This window comes from Seriola lalandi, unplaced genomic scaffold (assembly GCF_002814215.2).
Source record: "Seriola lalandi dorsalis isolate HSWRI2012SDOR001 ecotype SW California unplaced genomic scaffold, Sedor1 jcf7180002054911, whole genome shotgun sequence".
Classification (NCBI taxonomy): Eukaryota; Metazoa; Chordata; class Actinopteri; order Carangiformes; family Carangidae; genus Seriola; species Seriola lalandi.
The window spans coordinates 1,028,016-1,043,235 of NW_019525463.1; the positions used below are offsets into that span (position 1 = coordinate 1,028,016).

Here is a 15,220-nt window from a genome sequence, read left to right on the forward strand (position 1 = left end):
TGGGTATGAAATGTGCTGTATTTACAATGCATTGTCCCAACCCTGGGGACAGTTGCAACACGGATCAGGGATGGTTGCAACATACATTAAAAAAATACATTTAATTTCACTAATTAACTTTTTTTTGTGTCTATAAGCATAGTATTCTGAAAAAATGCATTGTTTTACAGTGATATTATAGTGTTATTTATTTATACAATAAGAGTATAGTATTTTTATTTAATAGTGTACTGTAAGATACATTTCTTTCAAGAGAGGAGAAGAGGTCTGTGTAATGTAGTTCACCAATTTGTACACAGGGTGTCACCTTTGTGCTGTGATCAATATAGAACATATACTAGGTCACTCAGCTGCAAGCTATTGATAGATGGAAGGTGCAGGAAAAAACAGTTTTAGACAGAAAAGGACCACAAGAAAAAAAACCTGAGGGGATATTATGAATAAGTTTGAAGCTGAATAATGATTTTGAGATACAGTATAATTTTATTATTATTTTATTGCTTTAATGTTTGAAAATGTTGAAGTTTGATTTCTGCCTCCACCTTGTGGTAGTATGCTGCGATTGCTTTAATTTAGTCTAATAATTTTTTTTAAAAATTAGAACTGTAATGACAATAGTGTTTTATATGGAATAAAAAAACATAACTTCAATGGCACAGTCTAACAAAAAAGAGTTTACATTTAATTGCAGGTTAAGGAAGTGGGCGGGCTAAGAAGCATTTTGTGGTGCTTGAGCGTCCAATGAGCTGCGAGTTTTTCCGCGTTAGCCAATGGCATTCGGGTTTTTTAATGAACACCAATCAGCGTCTGGTCCGATTGAACCGGTTTTCAGGAAGTAGCGCACAGTCACCAATCTTGCTTTCTTACCAATGATAGCACACTGACACCAAGCTAGTTAGCTTCACTTCAGACCGCAGCTGACTGACCTCCGCTCCCAAGATGGCTGGTGTTCGAGCCCTTGGTGTTCTTTCCAGATTGTCATCAAGGAGATATGCTCTCTTCATAGGTAGAAATTGCATGTGGTTTGGTTTTAAAGTATAAAGAAAAGCAGCGCGTGGGGCGATACGGAAAGTACGGCGTATGCCAAGTGTCGTAGAGGGGTGATTAGCTTGTTACAGTAGCTGTTAGCTCCAAAGTATGTTATGCAGACATTTGTGACAGTGCACCATAAAACACGGTCGTTTTGTTTTTTCAGCAAACGTATATCTCAGTGAATGTTTGTTTGAAATAGTCATTGACAGTTGTACTTTTTATTTTACATCTTGTTTGAAACTTCTGGGCAAACTTGCTATCTATGCTAGCTAGCTGGCTGCTATGGAATCACGTAACTTAAGGGAGGGAGGGGTGACTCTGGAAATAAAAGTTTTAAACCACACTTTTTGCTTGTGCTTTTGTCTGTACGGTGTACCTGTCAGGGCAGTTTAGACAGGGTTATGACAGTTCAGATAAGGGTTTGAAGACTCGTGCCATTCATTCGCCATTGTGATGGCCACAGTGTGTCTCTGTGGTAGGCGGAGAATCTAGGTGAAGGGTCGTTTTCCACTGGATTACTCAGTATGGCCGAGACCGGCTGAGGTCAAGGCAATATTATGTGCACGTCTCATTTACATGTCATTTATGTTGTATAAGGACATTTTTTTTGTTATATAGTGTTTAGTGTTTAATATAATGCTCTTGAATTACTAAACATGTTAAAATATTGACTGTAGTTGTATTGATTCTCATTTTCCTTTTTACAGGCAATAATTTTCGCACCTTCTCGGTAGCTCCTGCCATGCAAGGTAATCCAAAAATCACCATACATTTATATAGTATATGTTTAAAAAAAGGTCACCCTGTCCAATAATGACTACTCTTAATATAGTATATGTTAAAAATAAGTCACCCTGACACAATTATTTTCTCACTGCACATTATCTTCCCTTTATTTTTAGCCCGTACACATGTGAACTATGAAGTCAAGGGCGATGTTGCTGTTGTACGGATCAATGATCCTAGCTCCAAGGTGGGAGCTCATTTAAAATGAAATCTGACAATTTTCACTTCAGGGTTCAAATGTGAACCTAATGGTGATGTCTTCCCTTCAGGTTAACACGCTTTCAATCCAAATGCAAAAGGAGATGGCAGAAGTAATGGATGAGGTGTGGGGCAACAATGCTGTTCAAAGTGCTGTCCTCATCTCCTCAAAGCCAGGATGCTTCATTGCAGGAGCTGATATTAAGTAAGAGAAACATCCTTAAACTCACTGCCTGTTTTGAAATGTGCGCCATTAATCTCTTTCATAGTCTCTGAATGACATGCCATAGAAGTTTGTCATGTCCTGGATTTTCTGGATGTCTTTTAATACACTCTCCATCTGTTACAGTATGATCCAGGCCTGCAACAGTGCAGAGGAGGTCACCAAACTTTCTCAGGAAGGGCAGAAGATGTTTGAGCTGATTGAAAAATCTCCAAAGCCTGTCGTTGCTGCTATCAATGGCTCTTGCTTAGGAGGAGGCCTAGAGGTAAACATTTCGGCAACCAACTGTATGTTTGACTCCACTGGAAATATTTGATTGATAATAATGTGCTATCTTATCATTCGTTTTGCATTTCAGTTTGCCATTGCCTGCCAGTACAGAATTGCAACAAAGAGCAAGAAAACAGTTCTCGGTACTCCTGAAGTAATGCTGGGTCTTTTACCTGGAGCTGGTGGTACTCAGAGACTCCCCAAAATGGTTAGTACTGAAATTCTATTCCTATACTCCCTCAATTCAAAGAATATTTGCACATTGTTTTTTTGCAACATTTTTACCATTATTGATGAGTGTGTGCGCGCCTCCCAGGAGATTGCTATTCCTCAAAGTTCCATTACTTTGCCTCACTGTTTTAATTACTTGCTCTTTAATCAAGTACAAAAACCACAAAGTATGTATGATGATGCAGAGTATGGTGTGTGAAAGCATCCTATAGTAGTCATATTATGGTTAGTTACATGAGAATAACACCTCAAATGGCTGTAATGCCAAATAAGCTGGTTAATGCACATAATTGGTTTAAAATGTTTACAAGCATCTTTAAGACCCTGCAAACAGATTATCCCCCCCTGCCCATCGTGTCCAGTTTTCAACAACTCTGTCCTTCGAAGCAAAGGATTATGACTAACTACAATATAACCTCGGTTCAGAATTTGGAAAGAAAATCACATTTTTCACTTTTTTCATCACACACTTTTTTATGGACTATACACAGCACAACACTGTCTTAATTTTGATAAGAGATCAGTTTATAGATTTTCTTTTATTACCTTTAGGTTGGGATACCCAGTGCCTTTGACATGATGCTAACGGGAAGAAATATCAGAGCAGATAAAGCCAAGAAGATGGGGCTCATCGACCAACTTGTGGACCCTCTAGGTAAAAAGTTAGTCTTAACTAAGCACTGAACTGCCTTAAATTGGTAGTTTTTAAGTATTACCACCTGTACATGTTGTAATCTGTGCACTTTGGTCAGATTGTACTGTGCATGAGTTGGTATTTAGGATCAAAATGATTGTGTTATTTCTTCTTGTTTTCTAGGACCTGGCCTGAAAAGTCCAGAGGAAAGAACAATAGACTACCTCGAGGAAGTTGCCATCGAATGTGCCAGAGGAATCGTCAACAAGAAGATCCCTCTCCGCAAAGAGAAGGGCAGGATGCAGAGTAAGTTGGTTCTGCATTTATTGATTATTTGACTCTTTTGTAGTCATTTGAATTAGTTTTGTGATTAATAATAATAGTACATTAAGGAGTTGATGTTCTTTCTCCATAGAAATTCAAGACTACATTATGAGCTTTGGATTTGTCCGGAATCAAATTTACAAAACTGTCCATGGTAAAGTTATGAAGCAGAGCAAAGGACTTTATCCTGCACCCCTGAAAATCATTAATGTAAGTAAAAGCTCCATCTAAGCAATAACTTCATATTTGAAAATTTGGATGCCACTGGGAGAAATTTAAGAAATGAGCTTGACTTAAAATTTGTAGTAAAAGGAGAATAACTTGTTTGGGAAATCCTGTAGTACACTTCCTGTCGCTTTTCTTTTCTCTCATATTTCACATGACTTTAAATTTAAACGTCATTTGTTACCGTTTTCTCTCAGTGTGTGAAGACTGGAGTAGAACAAGGCCCTGTTGCTGGATACTTATCTGAGTCTCAGGTAAGGTTTGTCGCCCTGTATCATTTGTAAATTTGGTATTTACAGTAGTGCCCCGTGTAAGTGAACATCACCAATTTCAATGTTTGTCACAGAATTTTGGTCAGTTGGCGAGAACCTCAGAATCAGGGGCCCTGATTGGTCTCTACCACGGTCAAGTTGCGTGCAAGAAGAATCGCTTTGGAACTCCTGCAAAAGAAGTGAAGTAAGCCACTTTCACATACAGAGCTTGTCTGTGATTTGGGACAGTTAACACATGTTCAACTTAAACTTGACATTTCAGGCCAGTTTGTTTGGTCATAGTTAAATACTTAGTTGTCAGAGATACAAATCCAGGTCTGGTACTCATGTTGACACGTCTACGCTTATGTCAAACAGTATCGTGCATCTTTGCTTTGGTCTAAATGAAGTTTAAGGATCAATCTTCATATGGTTTAATATGTTCTATACCTTTTTTTTAGGTGGTAGATGAATTGTCTGTCTTTGTTGTTTACCATCAGGACTCTTGCCATCTTGGGAGCAGGTCTGATGGGAGCAGGTATCGCCCAGGTTACTGTGGACAAAGGTGTGCACACAATCCTGAAGGACACCACTATTCCTGGACTGGCCAGAGGAGAGCAGCAGGTTTATAAAGGGTGGGTTCTCTGACAATGATTTATCACATCCCACACCTAAATATTAGTTGTTCTGGTCATTAAGAATGTTACTTACAACAGATTAAGGACCCTATTGAACTTATATGAACCTTTATGTTCATTCATCATATGCAAATGACACCAGACTGCTGCAAAGTAATCTCATACAATACTAACCGCATCAGACTGGTCCACTATGACTCAGTGTTCTCTAGTTTAAGTGGGAGACATCAGATTACAGCAGCTCATTAATTGTGTTTGCCTCCTTTACAACTTCCTTTTTAGGCAAAAACAGCATTTCATGTTTTATTCCTGTGAACCCTGTTATGGTGCAAATGATGTGTCACATTTTACAGTATGATGTGAAACAATAGAAACTTGGAAAAAATAGCATTCTATTTATTTGGTCATATAGAGGACTTCAACCTTTTTATTATTATGTATTTCTCTCATCATTGTAAAGTTGAATAAAAACCCACAGCACCTGCCTCAATCATCTCATCCTTCGATATTTCACCTGCTGCAGCCCTTTGGCACTTTGTGCTGCTGCACCTACATGAACCAAAATAGCAGGTGTGCTTGGAGATGCCTACGCAGTCCATGCGGCTAAGACCTGCTGCTTTGCATGTGTTGTTGTGCTTGCATCGATAAAATGGGGCCATCCTGACTTTAAAACAGGTCTAACGACAGTAGGTAAAATATGATAGTTGTAGTTGTAAATTTTGTCGCATAAACATGTTGGAACCATAAATGTGTATGCATGTTTGTACGCTGATGAAACATTTTAATTTTATTCCTAACAAGGCTCAACGACAAGACAAAAAAGAAGAGCATCACGTCATTTCAGAGAGACTCCATACTGTCCAACCTGACCGGCCAGCTGAATTACGGCGGCTTTGAAAAGGCAGACATGGTTATTGAAGCTGTGTTTGAAGACATTAACATCAAGCATGCTGTCCTGAAGGAGGTGGAGGCTGTAAGTGTGACCGAAGAGGCTTAGGCCTTAATTACAAAGAGAATGTACCCACAATAGTTTCATAGTTTAGCTGTGACTTTGAGCTAACAAACATCTGCCCGCAGGTGGTCTCCCCTCACTGCATATTTGCCAGCAACACCTCTGCTCTGCCCATCAAGGACATCGCTGCTGCCAGCAAGAGACCAGACAAGGTTTGTACTTAGGAGCCTTGTGATTTAAAAATCCCTGATTGCTTCTAAATGAAAAGGCACTGTGTTGCTGAATATTTTCTCTGTTTCCTCAGGTCATTGGAATGCACTACTTCTCTCCAGTCGACAAGATGCAGCTGCTTGAGATTATAACCACTGATAAGACGTCAAAGGACACTACAGCCTCTGCTGTGGCAGTCGGCCTGAAGCAGGGCAAAGTCATCATAGTTGTTGGGGTCAGTGTTTTTTTTTGTTGTTTTTTGTTTTTTTCCCTGTAAAGTGACCTTGTAAGACTTTTAAATCCCTTATTAAATATTCACAAAGAGACAACAAATAACTAACAATGAAGTTATAAGTGGCTGAGGGTGATTCAGCCAAAATACTGATCACAGCTTGAACTAATGACCACCATGAGTCACGTGTAGATGCATGTTAATTGTACCAATATTTCACAACAACAACATTTGACACAAATGTCTTTGCAGGATGGACCTGGATTCTATACAACAAGGTGTTTGGCTCCAATGTTGGCTGAAGCTGTACGAGTACTTCAGGTTGGTAGTATTGCAGTACAAAAAGCAGCTGTGAATGAGTATTTATGTACGCTGTACGTATGTATGCTAAGTTGAACAAAGCATATACATACCTTTTAGGATAGCTGTTGTACATACAGTATACCTAATTTAATAATCTACCCATGGTGCATTTACAGGAAGGGGTTGACCCCAAGAAGTTGGATGCACTCACCACGAGCTTCGGGTTCCCTGTGGGTGCAGCCACACTGGCTGATGAAGTTGGTATTGACGTAGCCGCCCATGTGGCAGAGGACCTCGGCAAAGCTTTTGGCTCTCGCTTCGGTGGTGGAAATGTGGAGGTTCTGAAGACCATGGTGGACATGGGATTTAAGGGTATGGGTGGTCACATTGAAGGATTGCGTCACACTTAAGGTTGGATGAAGTATTTCATCCATTAATTAATGTGAGCATGTATTGTATTTAATCCTTGCTCCCTCACCCCCACCCCACCCCCCCACCCCCCACCCAGGCCGGAAATCAGGAAAGGGTTGCTACATCTACCAGCCAGGACTCAAAGTCAAAGAAGTCAACCCAGACATCGGAGACATCCTTGAGAAGTTCAGGATAACACCAAATCCTGCTGTGTAAGATGACACTGGACAATTGCAGAACTAACAACGCAGCAGTTGAAGTTGCACTATTAACCTTGTCTTATACAAAACTACTATTATTAGAGGAAGTCTAAAAGCACATGCTGTTAACCTTAAATTTTTTCTTCAGTTGTTACTCATAAGAGGTGGAGGTGACAAAACACAACCCACAACCTATTGAGCTTTTGATTATATTTTGTTAAATTTTTAATCGTTTAACCAGTGAAATACTCTGTTCTTGCATGCGAATGTTTTTCCAGCTCGTCAGACTCCGATGTGCAGTACAGACTCGTTTCCCGATTCGTCAACGAGGCTGTGATGTGTTTGCAGGAGGGTATTTTGAACAACCCCTTGGAAGGAGACATTGGGGCAGTGTTTGGGCTGGGATTCCCTCCCTTCCTCGGAGGTCAGATTTCAACCTTAGTCATGGTCATCTGAGCAGCTTATGCTCAGTGTCTCTATACTCTTGTCAGTGGAAAGAGCATTACCTCCCCAAGGGCTCTCCTTTTGTTCTATGTTTCATGTTTCATGTTTCATGTTTCATAGCGTGTTCTATCTAATCTAATCTAATATCTTACTGCTTCCAGGACCTTTCCGTTTTGTTGACACCTTTGGTGCCGACAAACTGGTGGAGAAGATGAGGGCGTATGAAGCTGTCTACGGAAATCACTTCACTCCATGCCAACTCCTGCTGGATCATGCAAAGGATTCTAGCAAGAAATTTCACAAGTGACCGACTCACCGTGCGTGCCAGTAGCTCATAATAAAGCCTGCCACATGAGTGGAGGCAAACATACTGGAGATACGCTCAGTTTCCAGTTTATTAGGTACACCTAGCTAAAACTAGTATCATGCAATCTGTCTTAATAACATTCAGCATTTGTTGAAACTGTTTCTACTGTATGATCATTTTGCATGACGCAGAGTGTGGTGTTGTATAGCAATAACATAGAGGTGCCTCTCTTATATAGCCTCCAAAGTGACCGTACAGTTGAATCAACAGCCTCTCTAAAACAGTGCATTAGTTTTAGCTGGGTGTACCTAATAAACTGGTAACAGAGTATATTATCTGCAGAAACATGTTTTTTTTATTGTACTTTAACATTATTGATTTACATGATGGTGTATAGATTAAGGAGCATAAGAAGCCTAATTATTCACGCATTGCATTTAAAGACACTGCAGAGACAAAGGAATTAAAATATTTTCCAACTGGCAAATAATTTGTCAGTACTGATGAATGTCTACCAATATTCTTCAGCAAGTGTCATTACTTTTTTGTACATTAAAAGATTTTCTGGCCTGGTTTGAACGGTGATGTAAATGTGAAGCTTGAATAAATGTTTTGTTATTGAATCAAATTTGGTTTTCTGATACTTTTTCCCCCCCCCTCTCTTGGTGCGTTCAAGTGCTGCTTAGATGTTGAGGTAATATATCAAAGATTACATTACATTAGACCATCGCTGAGGACCAGGAGAAGATTTGCTCAAATCCAATTCGTCGCGCAGGTCACATGTCTGGTTTCCATTGTCCGCAGAGCAGGGTGTGTACCGCGGGGAGGCTGTGTGGGCTGGGCCGGGCTGGCTGGGTGTTTTTCTCCAGCAGCATCCCTATTTAACATCCTGTGACATCGCATCCTTTTCTGGAAGATGCTCGGGGCGGAGGAGACGCCGGTTCGTGTGGATGATCTAAGCGGCTCAGAGTGGCTCACATGAGGTGTGTATGTCGCTCTCTGCTGCACCTGTACAGAGAAGGAAAGGCGCTAAATTGTAGCCACCGCCCGAAGATGATGATGATGATGATGATGATGACGGTGGCCTTTTTAATATGGTGAGGATAGTTATGCTTTTTCTCTCATTTTTGACCAAAAATGTCTAAAAGCAAACATTGCGAGGCGGTCAGGGTGGTGGTCCGCTGCCGGCCGTTCAACAGGAAAGAGGAGACAGCTCAGTGTGAAAACATTTTGGACATTGATGACAAACTGGGGCGGATCACCATCAGGAACCCTAAGGCACCACCTGATGAGCCGATGAAAGTGTTCACGTTTGACTCTGTGTATGGCTGGGAATCAAAACAAAGCGACATTTATGATGATGCGGTCAGACCTCTGGTGGAGTCCGTGCTGCATGGCTTCAACGGGACTATATTTGCCTACGGACAAACGGGGACAGGTAAAACATTCACCATGCAAGGGGTGTCAAACGACCCAGACAAGAGAGGGGTTATACCAAATTCATTTCAGCACATTTTCACACAGATCTCCAGAACTCAGAACCAGAAGTACCTGGTGAGGTCATCGTACCTTGAGATCTACCAGGAGGAAGTGAGAGATCTGCTGTGCAAAGATAACAACAAGAAACTGGAGCTTAAAGAGAATCCGGACTTTGGGGTGTATGTGAAAGACTTGTCGTCAGTGGTGACAAAGAATGCCACTGAGATCGAACATGTGATGAACATAGGCAACCAGTCCAGGTCTGTGGGGTTCACCAACATGAACGAACACAGCTCTCGGTCTCATGCAATTTTTGTCGTAACCGTGGAGTGCAGTGAGGTAGGGCCAGATGGCGAGGACCACATCCGGGTTGGGAAGCTGAACATGGTTGACCTGGCTGGCAGCGAGCGCCAGAGCAAGACAGGAGCAAAAGGGAAGAGAATGAAGGAGGCAACCAAAATCAACCTGTCTCTCTCAGCGCTGGGGAATGTCATTTCAGCTCTGGCGGATGGCAAGAGCACCCACATCCCGTACAGAGACTCCAAACTGACCCGCTTGCTCCAGGATTCGCTGGGTGGCAATGCAAAGACTGTCATGATAGCAACAGTGGGGCCTTCGCAGAAGAATTTCAGTGAATCCCTGGCCACACTCAGGTACGCCAGCAGGGCCAAGAACATAAAGAACAAACCTCGGATTAACGAGGACCCCAAAGATGCCCTGCTGAGAGAGTTTCAGCAGGAGATCGCACGCTTGAAAGCCCAGCTGGAGGAGCAAGGGATGCTTGCAAAGGAGAGGAGGAGGAGGAGGAATAGTAGAAGACTGAGTAAAAGTATGGCTGGGATGGAAGAGGAGCTCCTTAAGGAGAAGGATGTGGAGGATTGGAAGGCTGTGCAGGAGGAATCAGATTTGAAACAGTACATGAAAGAGGGAGGCATCCCCAAGAGTCTGACCTGCCAGGGAAGCAGCGAGAAGTTAAAGCCCCTGAACGAACACAGGAAAAGTGTGGAGGACATGCAGTGGGATCAGGATGCTTTGGAGAAGATCATAGAGAAATATAAGGTACCGTGCCTTGTTATTAAACAGCACAGTGGTTGATAAATGTGACTCCGGTGGAACAATAAAAAATTTGCATAAATAATTTATTGTGTTTCTTTGTTCACAGACGATGGAGAGCAAGCTGTTAGTCGGAGGAAAGACTATAATTGATCACACCAATGAACAACAGAAAATGCTTGAGCTGAAGAGGCAAGAGATTGCAGAACAGGTAATTTGCAGTTAATCAAAACAATAATGATTTAAGTCATTCTTTCCCAAAATTAAATGATATAAAGTACATTTAGTGTTACTTTTCAGCTCAAGTTTAAACAAGTATAATTGTGGCTAGTCTGAAGTTACACACAAAGATGTTTGGAACCTAGCTGGATTTTTAAGGGCGTACTCCTTATATTAAAATTGAATTGAGCTACACATTTGTCTGTGATTTGCAGATCAGACGAGAGCGAGAGATCCAGCAGCAGATGATGCTGCAGGACGAGGAGGCCTTAGAAATGAAAGAAACCTTCTCCTCCCTGCAGCAGGAGGTGGAACTAAAGACAAAGAAGCTGAAGAGGGTAAGATGACTCACACACACCCATGTGCTCCGAAGTCATCATTACAAAAGCTCAGCCGCTGATGTGTTTTAAGGATTAAATCATTATTTAATTAGTTAATCTTATTTGGAAACAAGGATCTTTTTTTAGAGAGACGTCACCAGGAGAGGCGGCACTTGTGAGTCCATGTCTCTCTGGACAGACCTCTTTTTTTCTGGTGTTTGCGAATAATTTCATTTCTCATTTCCAGTAGGTAGTGAACATTTTTTCCACTTGCGTCAATTAAGTTTAAATTGTTTCCATGAATGCCTTGTCAGTTTCTGTTACAGCTCCACACTCTGACTCATGCAAACATTTGTCCCCTACTTCTTAAAATGACACACACTAGTAAATGATATGTCCCTGCTGTGTACAGTTGTATACCAAACTCCAGTTGGTGAAGGGGGAGATAAAAGATGTCATCGATGAACACGTCATGACCAGACAGGAGCTTGAACAGACACAGAATGAGCTCACCAGAGAGCTAAAGTACAAGTAAGTTCACTGCCCACATCGATAAATCCACACAGGTACATAATGTCACGTCTTTCGCATTTTTGTGTGGTTTTCCTATTTCAACATAATAATGCACGATACATGTTGCACATATTCATGCCCACATCGTGGTGTAGGTTCCTCACATGCAGGTTTTAGTTCATATATTTTGAAGACTGCCAAGAATCCAAGTAAGGTTCACCCAACACTTGCTATAATGATTCTTTATTTGAATGACAACACCTTTCATGCAAATAAGTGAAGCCTGTTTGCCTTTATCCAAGATTATAATAATTCATGAATTTCCCCTAGGAGATAAATAAAGTATCTATCTATCTATCTATATGCAATAAATTACATCGTGGTACAGCCGAGATGTATATTAACATTAAAATATTAAACTTTTTAAACCACGTCTGCTGTGCGCTGAAATATTTTTCAAGAATTCAAGAGGCATAACTACATAACTCTGAGTATGTGAGAGATTCTTGCCTCATCAGGGTGGGGTGGTGGCATGAAGCTGGGAGGGATCTGTAAAGTGTAACTAGTCAGGCACAAACTTCTAATTTGTTCAATGGGCTGTGAGGTGGCATTGTTCAAAAAATCTCTTGCTATTACTGAATTTGTTTACGTTTAATTGTGATTATTAACATGTATAATTCTGCAGAAGTTCAATTTTTTCTCAATACTTTTCTTGTGGTATGAATGAAATACTGCGGCTGACCTCAGATGACACATACTTGTATTGCATATTGCAGATATCTCTTAATTGAGAATTTTATACCTCCCGAGGAAAAGAACAAGATTATGAACAGGCTCCACTTTGACAGTGAGGAGGATCAGTGGAGACTCCAGCCGGTCCTTCCATCAGAGAGGTCAGTGAATCCATCTCACATAGCTGACATAAGATACTGCAAGTGGTACATTAAAGACAGACAAAAAAAAAATCCTCAAAACCAATTGTAAATCTGTGACAGATACAGCCATCTAAAAAGACCACAATGCAATGCAGCTGTAAGGTACATTTTATCAGGTGTTAAGTCAAGGGTGCATATATTCCTCCTTTACAACTGGAAAAACATTAACTCTATTACAGTTCTTTTGACCTCCATGTATCACACCTGAATGCACCTGCACTTTCCTGCTGTAAGGGCTGTCAGTCAACTGGGAAATGTAGGAAGGCAGTAACAGGGGTATACGTAGATAAAGCTCACTTGAAGACCTTCAATAAAATCACAGATAGATGATACAACAATTTATGTGATTATAGGATCTTTCAGATTGTTTTAAAAAATAAAGTTTTTTGCGTTGTAGTAAGATGCTGCCACCAGGGGATGGCAAAGTCAGAATTTATGAGACTCACATTAACAGACTGTAAGCTTACATAATATGGATAATTTATGTATTTTGCTTTTCCAAGAAACAGATCTTCTTTTATCAAAGGAGACCAGGCAGCCTGGCCTCCCTGGTTATTTATTTGTTTTACTGAAACACTTGGAAAGCTGAGTTAAGCATGGCATAGGGAAGATAATAGGAGTGTTTTTTTTCTGGCGGGAGCTGATCCGTTGACCAAATATAGGGCCTTTGGGGTTACAGAAACTTGTGTCCGAACCGCTAAGCAAAGCCTTAAGTGTATTTAACTGAATCCAAACCCTTCCTTTCCCATGTCTTTATCTCAGTGCACCCACTCAGGTCAAGAGAAGGCCTCTCTCGGCTGTGGGATACAAGAGGCCAATCAGCCAATATGCACAGATGGCGGTTGCCACGGCAACTGGGGCCCCATCTAGATACCAGGTCAGTGCTCGGGCATTCACGAGGACAGTTGGGAAAAGTACAGCAAGAGATGTGAAATATTAGTCTCATTTCCATGTTCAAAGACGCCTTCTTAGCTGGAGGATGTGAGGATGGTTGTAGCCATGGAAACCTTTCACAGTTTAAACTATTGCATCTTTTGTTAGTGAATAATCAATGTAATGTCACAAAGCAGATACTGTAAACTCTCAAATAAAAGGCAGCACAAATAATAGAAAAAGGATTAAGTCTATTCCAATAAATAAAGGGGAGGGGGTTGACAGTAGTTACCTGTACTAAATTGGTTCATATACAGTAATAATATAATTGTAAGTGAATGTAGGATCATCTGCATTTTAACAGCATTGTTTGTGACAATAATAACAATGATGTACCCATGCTTTGGTCCACACTATGTTGCTCTGAGTTTAAAAAATTCAGATCGAGCTTACTTTGCAGTGTGTTGCTGAAGATGTTTCATAATAGATGTTTTAAGGAAACGGAGCTGATTATGCACTGGAACAGATGGAAGAGTTTTGTTTGAAACTGGTTGAGTAAATATCGAATTTGCCTTTACAGCAAACAGATGGGACCAAAAGTTAACACAGCAAGTCGGAGCATAGCAGAAAACAGGGAGGCATCCCACAAGATAAAAAATGCCTTTGTATTTGAAGTTGTGTTATTAAAACTGCGACTTTACTGTCATCTCTTCTTACAGGCTGAGAATATCATGCTGTTGGAGTTAGATATGTCTCCACCAACCATGTTCACCTTGAACCTTAATGGAACCCACCTGGAGAGGGCTTTCTCTCCACGGCTGATGCGGGATCTTCTGGTGAATGTTCCAACTAGAGAGAGGCCCACTTCCTCATCACGGGTCAGGAAATCCCAATCCTGGTGAGAGAGCAGCTGGGAAAGTCTCAGCACGTGGTGAAATCCAATGTAGATACATTAGGTCATTTTGAGATATGGTACCTTAACAAATCAAACATATTGGATCTTTAATAATGACTAAGTCTGTTTTTTTAAAAATGTTTTATGGTCTCTAGGTATCAGGCACCGCAAGCAGCATCTGTCACATCATCGTCATCCTCCACCACTCTTGCATCAGGATCTCAGAGCTTCTCTCCCTCTCACAGACAGAGACCATCCTCTGCTGCCTATCTCCCACTGGGAGGTCCAGTTCAGACAAGCCCCTGATATGTGTTGATAGACCTGTACTGTAGGACCGGCCTTAGTTCAAGGTGGCACCAAGTACCCCAGACTGGCCAGGGGGCAATTGGGAGAGGTGCGGGGAAATTATATGCCTTGGTTATAAATTTATTTCTCACTTTGTTTCTTTATATTTTTGAGTAAGAATTACTTTAGTAAGCATGTGTGAGACCATAAAGACAAAACATTCATTTCCAAAGAACGTCTGTTACATAAATGCAATGGAGAATCTGTGAAGCTCTTTCACTGATCTTTCCTTGTTTGCTGGCTTTTTCCTACTGTTGCCTGAATCATGCAGTTTCTCTTGGCTCACACTGGCCTACCCAAATAGCACAGCTAAAACGTCTAGGTTTGATATACAGTAAACTGTTGTTGGGAATCTTTTAAATCTTTATTTTTCTTTATTTTGTTTTGTTTAATCAATTATTTACCAAAAGAAACACTTGAGTCTCCTTTTTTCTTTATGTAAAACACTACAAAGTGTATCTGGTGTATCTTTGCCTAAATAGTAGAGGGTGATTGGGGAAGTGAAGGCCCCACCTAATAGGGGCCACCCTTGTTTATCCTGTATGCTTGATGAATTGTTGCTTGAATTTGTAGCCAATGTAATTGTGAGCCACAAATGTGAAGAAAGCTTGCAGTGCTCTCTTGATTAGCTGCCTTATTTTTCATAGTTGTGAAATCGTGCAAAGTCCATTTGCTTACACATGAAAATAAACAGACTGAAAAATTATCTCGAATTGC

At 40.9% G+C, this 15,220-nt stretch overlaps 2 protein-coding genes across 2 annotated transcripts; both read left to right on the forward strand.

The window, feature by feature from the left end:
• The first annotated feature begins 850 nt into the window (after positions 1-850).
• On the forward strand, positions 851-8,499 carry hadhab (hydroxyacyl-CoA dehydrogenase trifunctional multienzyme complex subunit alpha b). Its single transcript, XM_023430784.2, has 20 exons — positions 851-1,006; positions 1,740-1,781; positions 1,935-2,005; positions 2,088-2,221; positions 2,366-2,504; positions 2,598-2,717; positions 3,293-3,395; positions 3,558-3,680; positions 3,790-3,908; positions 4,121-4,177; positions 4,270-4,379; positions 4,675-4,809; positions 5,614-5,785; positions 5,890-5,976; positions 6,069-6,209; positions 6,459-6,527; positions 6,686-6,881; positions 7,018-7,132; positions 7,399-7,544; positions 7,726-8,499. The coding sequence occupies exons 1-20, from the start codon at positions 940-942 to the stop codon at positions 7,869-7,871; spliced, it is 2,292 nt and encodes a 763-aa protein (XP_023286552.1). The 5' UTR covers positions 851-939; the 3' UTR covers positions 7,872-8,499.
• A 198-nt stretch (positions 8,500-8,697) lies between these two features.
• On the forward strand, positions 8,698-15,209 carry LOC111673078 (kinesin-like protein KIF3B). The gene is made up of 8 exons (XM_023430732.1): positions 8,698-10,409; positions 10,513-10,614; positions 10,838-10,960; positions 11,355-11,473; positions 12,232-12,348; positions 13,153-13,267; positions 13,983-14,161; positions 14,314-15,209. The coding sequence occupies exons 1-8, from the start codon at positions 9,009-9,011 to the stop codon at positions 14,462-14,464; spliced, it is 2,307 nt and encodes a 768-aa protein (XP_023286500.1). The 5' UTR covers positions 8,698-9,008; the 3' UTR covers positions 14,465-15,209.
• Positions 15,210-15,220: the final 11 nt, after the last annotated feature.

Coding starts and splice junctions, on each gene's coding strand:
- hadhab (XM_023430784.2), top strand. CDS start 940: ATGGCTGGTGTTCGAGCCCTTGGTGTTCTTTCCAGATTGTCATCAAGG. Junction 6,210..6,458: donor AAGTCATCATAGTTGTTGGG/GTCAGTGTTTTT, acceptor ATGTCTTTGCAG/GATGGACCTGGATTCTATAC. Junction 7,545..7,725: donor ATTCCCTCCCTTCCTCGGAG/GTCAGATTTCAA, acceptor TACTGCTTCCAG/GACCTTTCCGTTTTGTTGAC.
- LOC111673078 (XM_023430732.1), top strand. CDS start 9,009: ATGTCTAAAAGCAAACATTGCGAGGCGGTCAGGGTGGTGGTCCGCTGC. Junction 10,615..10,837: donor GGCAAGAGATTGCAGAACAG/GTAATTTGCAGT, acceptor TGTGATTTGCAG/ATCAGACGAGAGCGAGAGAT. Junction 13,268..13,982: donor GGGCCCCATCTAGATACCAG/GTCAGTGCTCGG, acceptor CTCTTCTTACAG/GCTGAGAATATCATGCTGTT.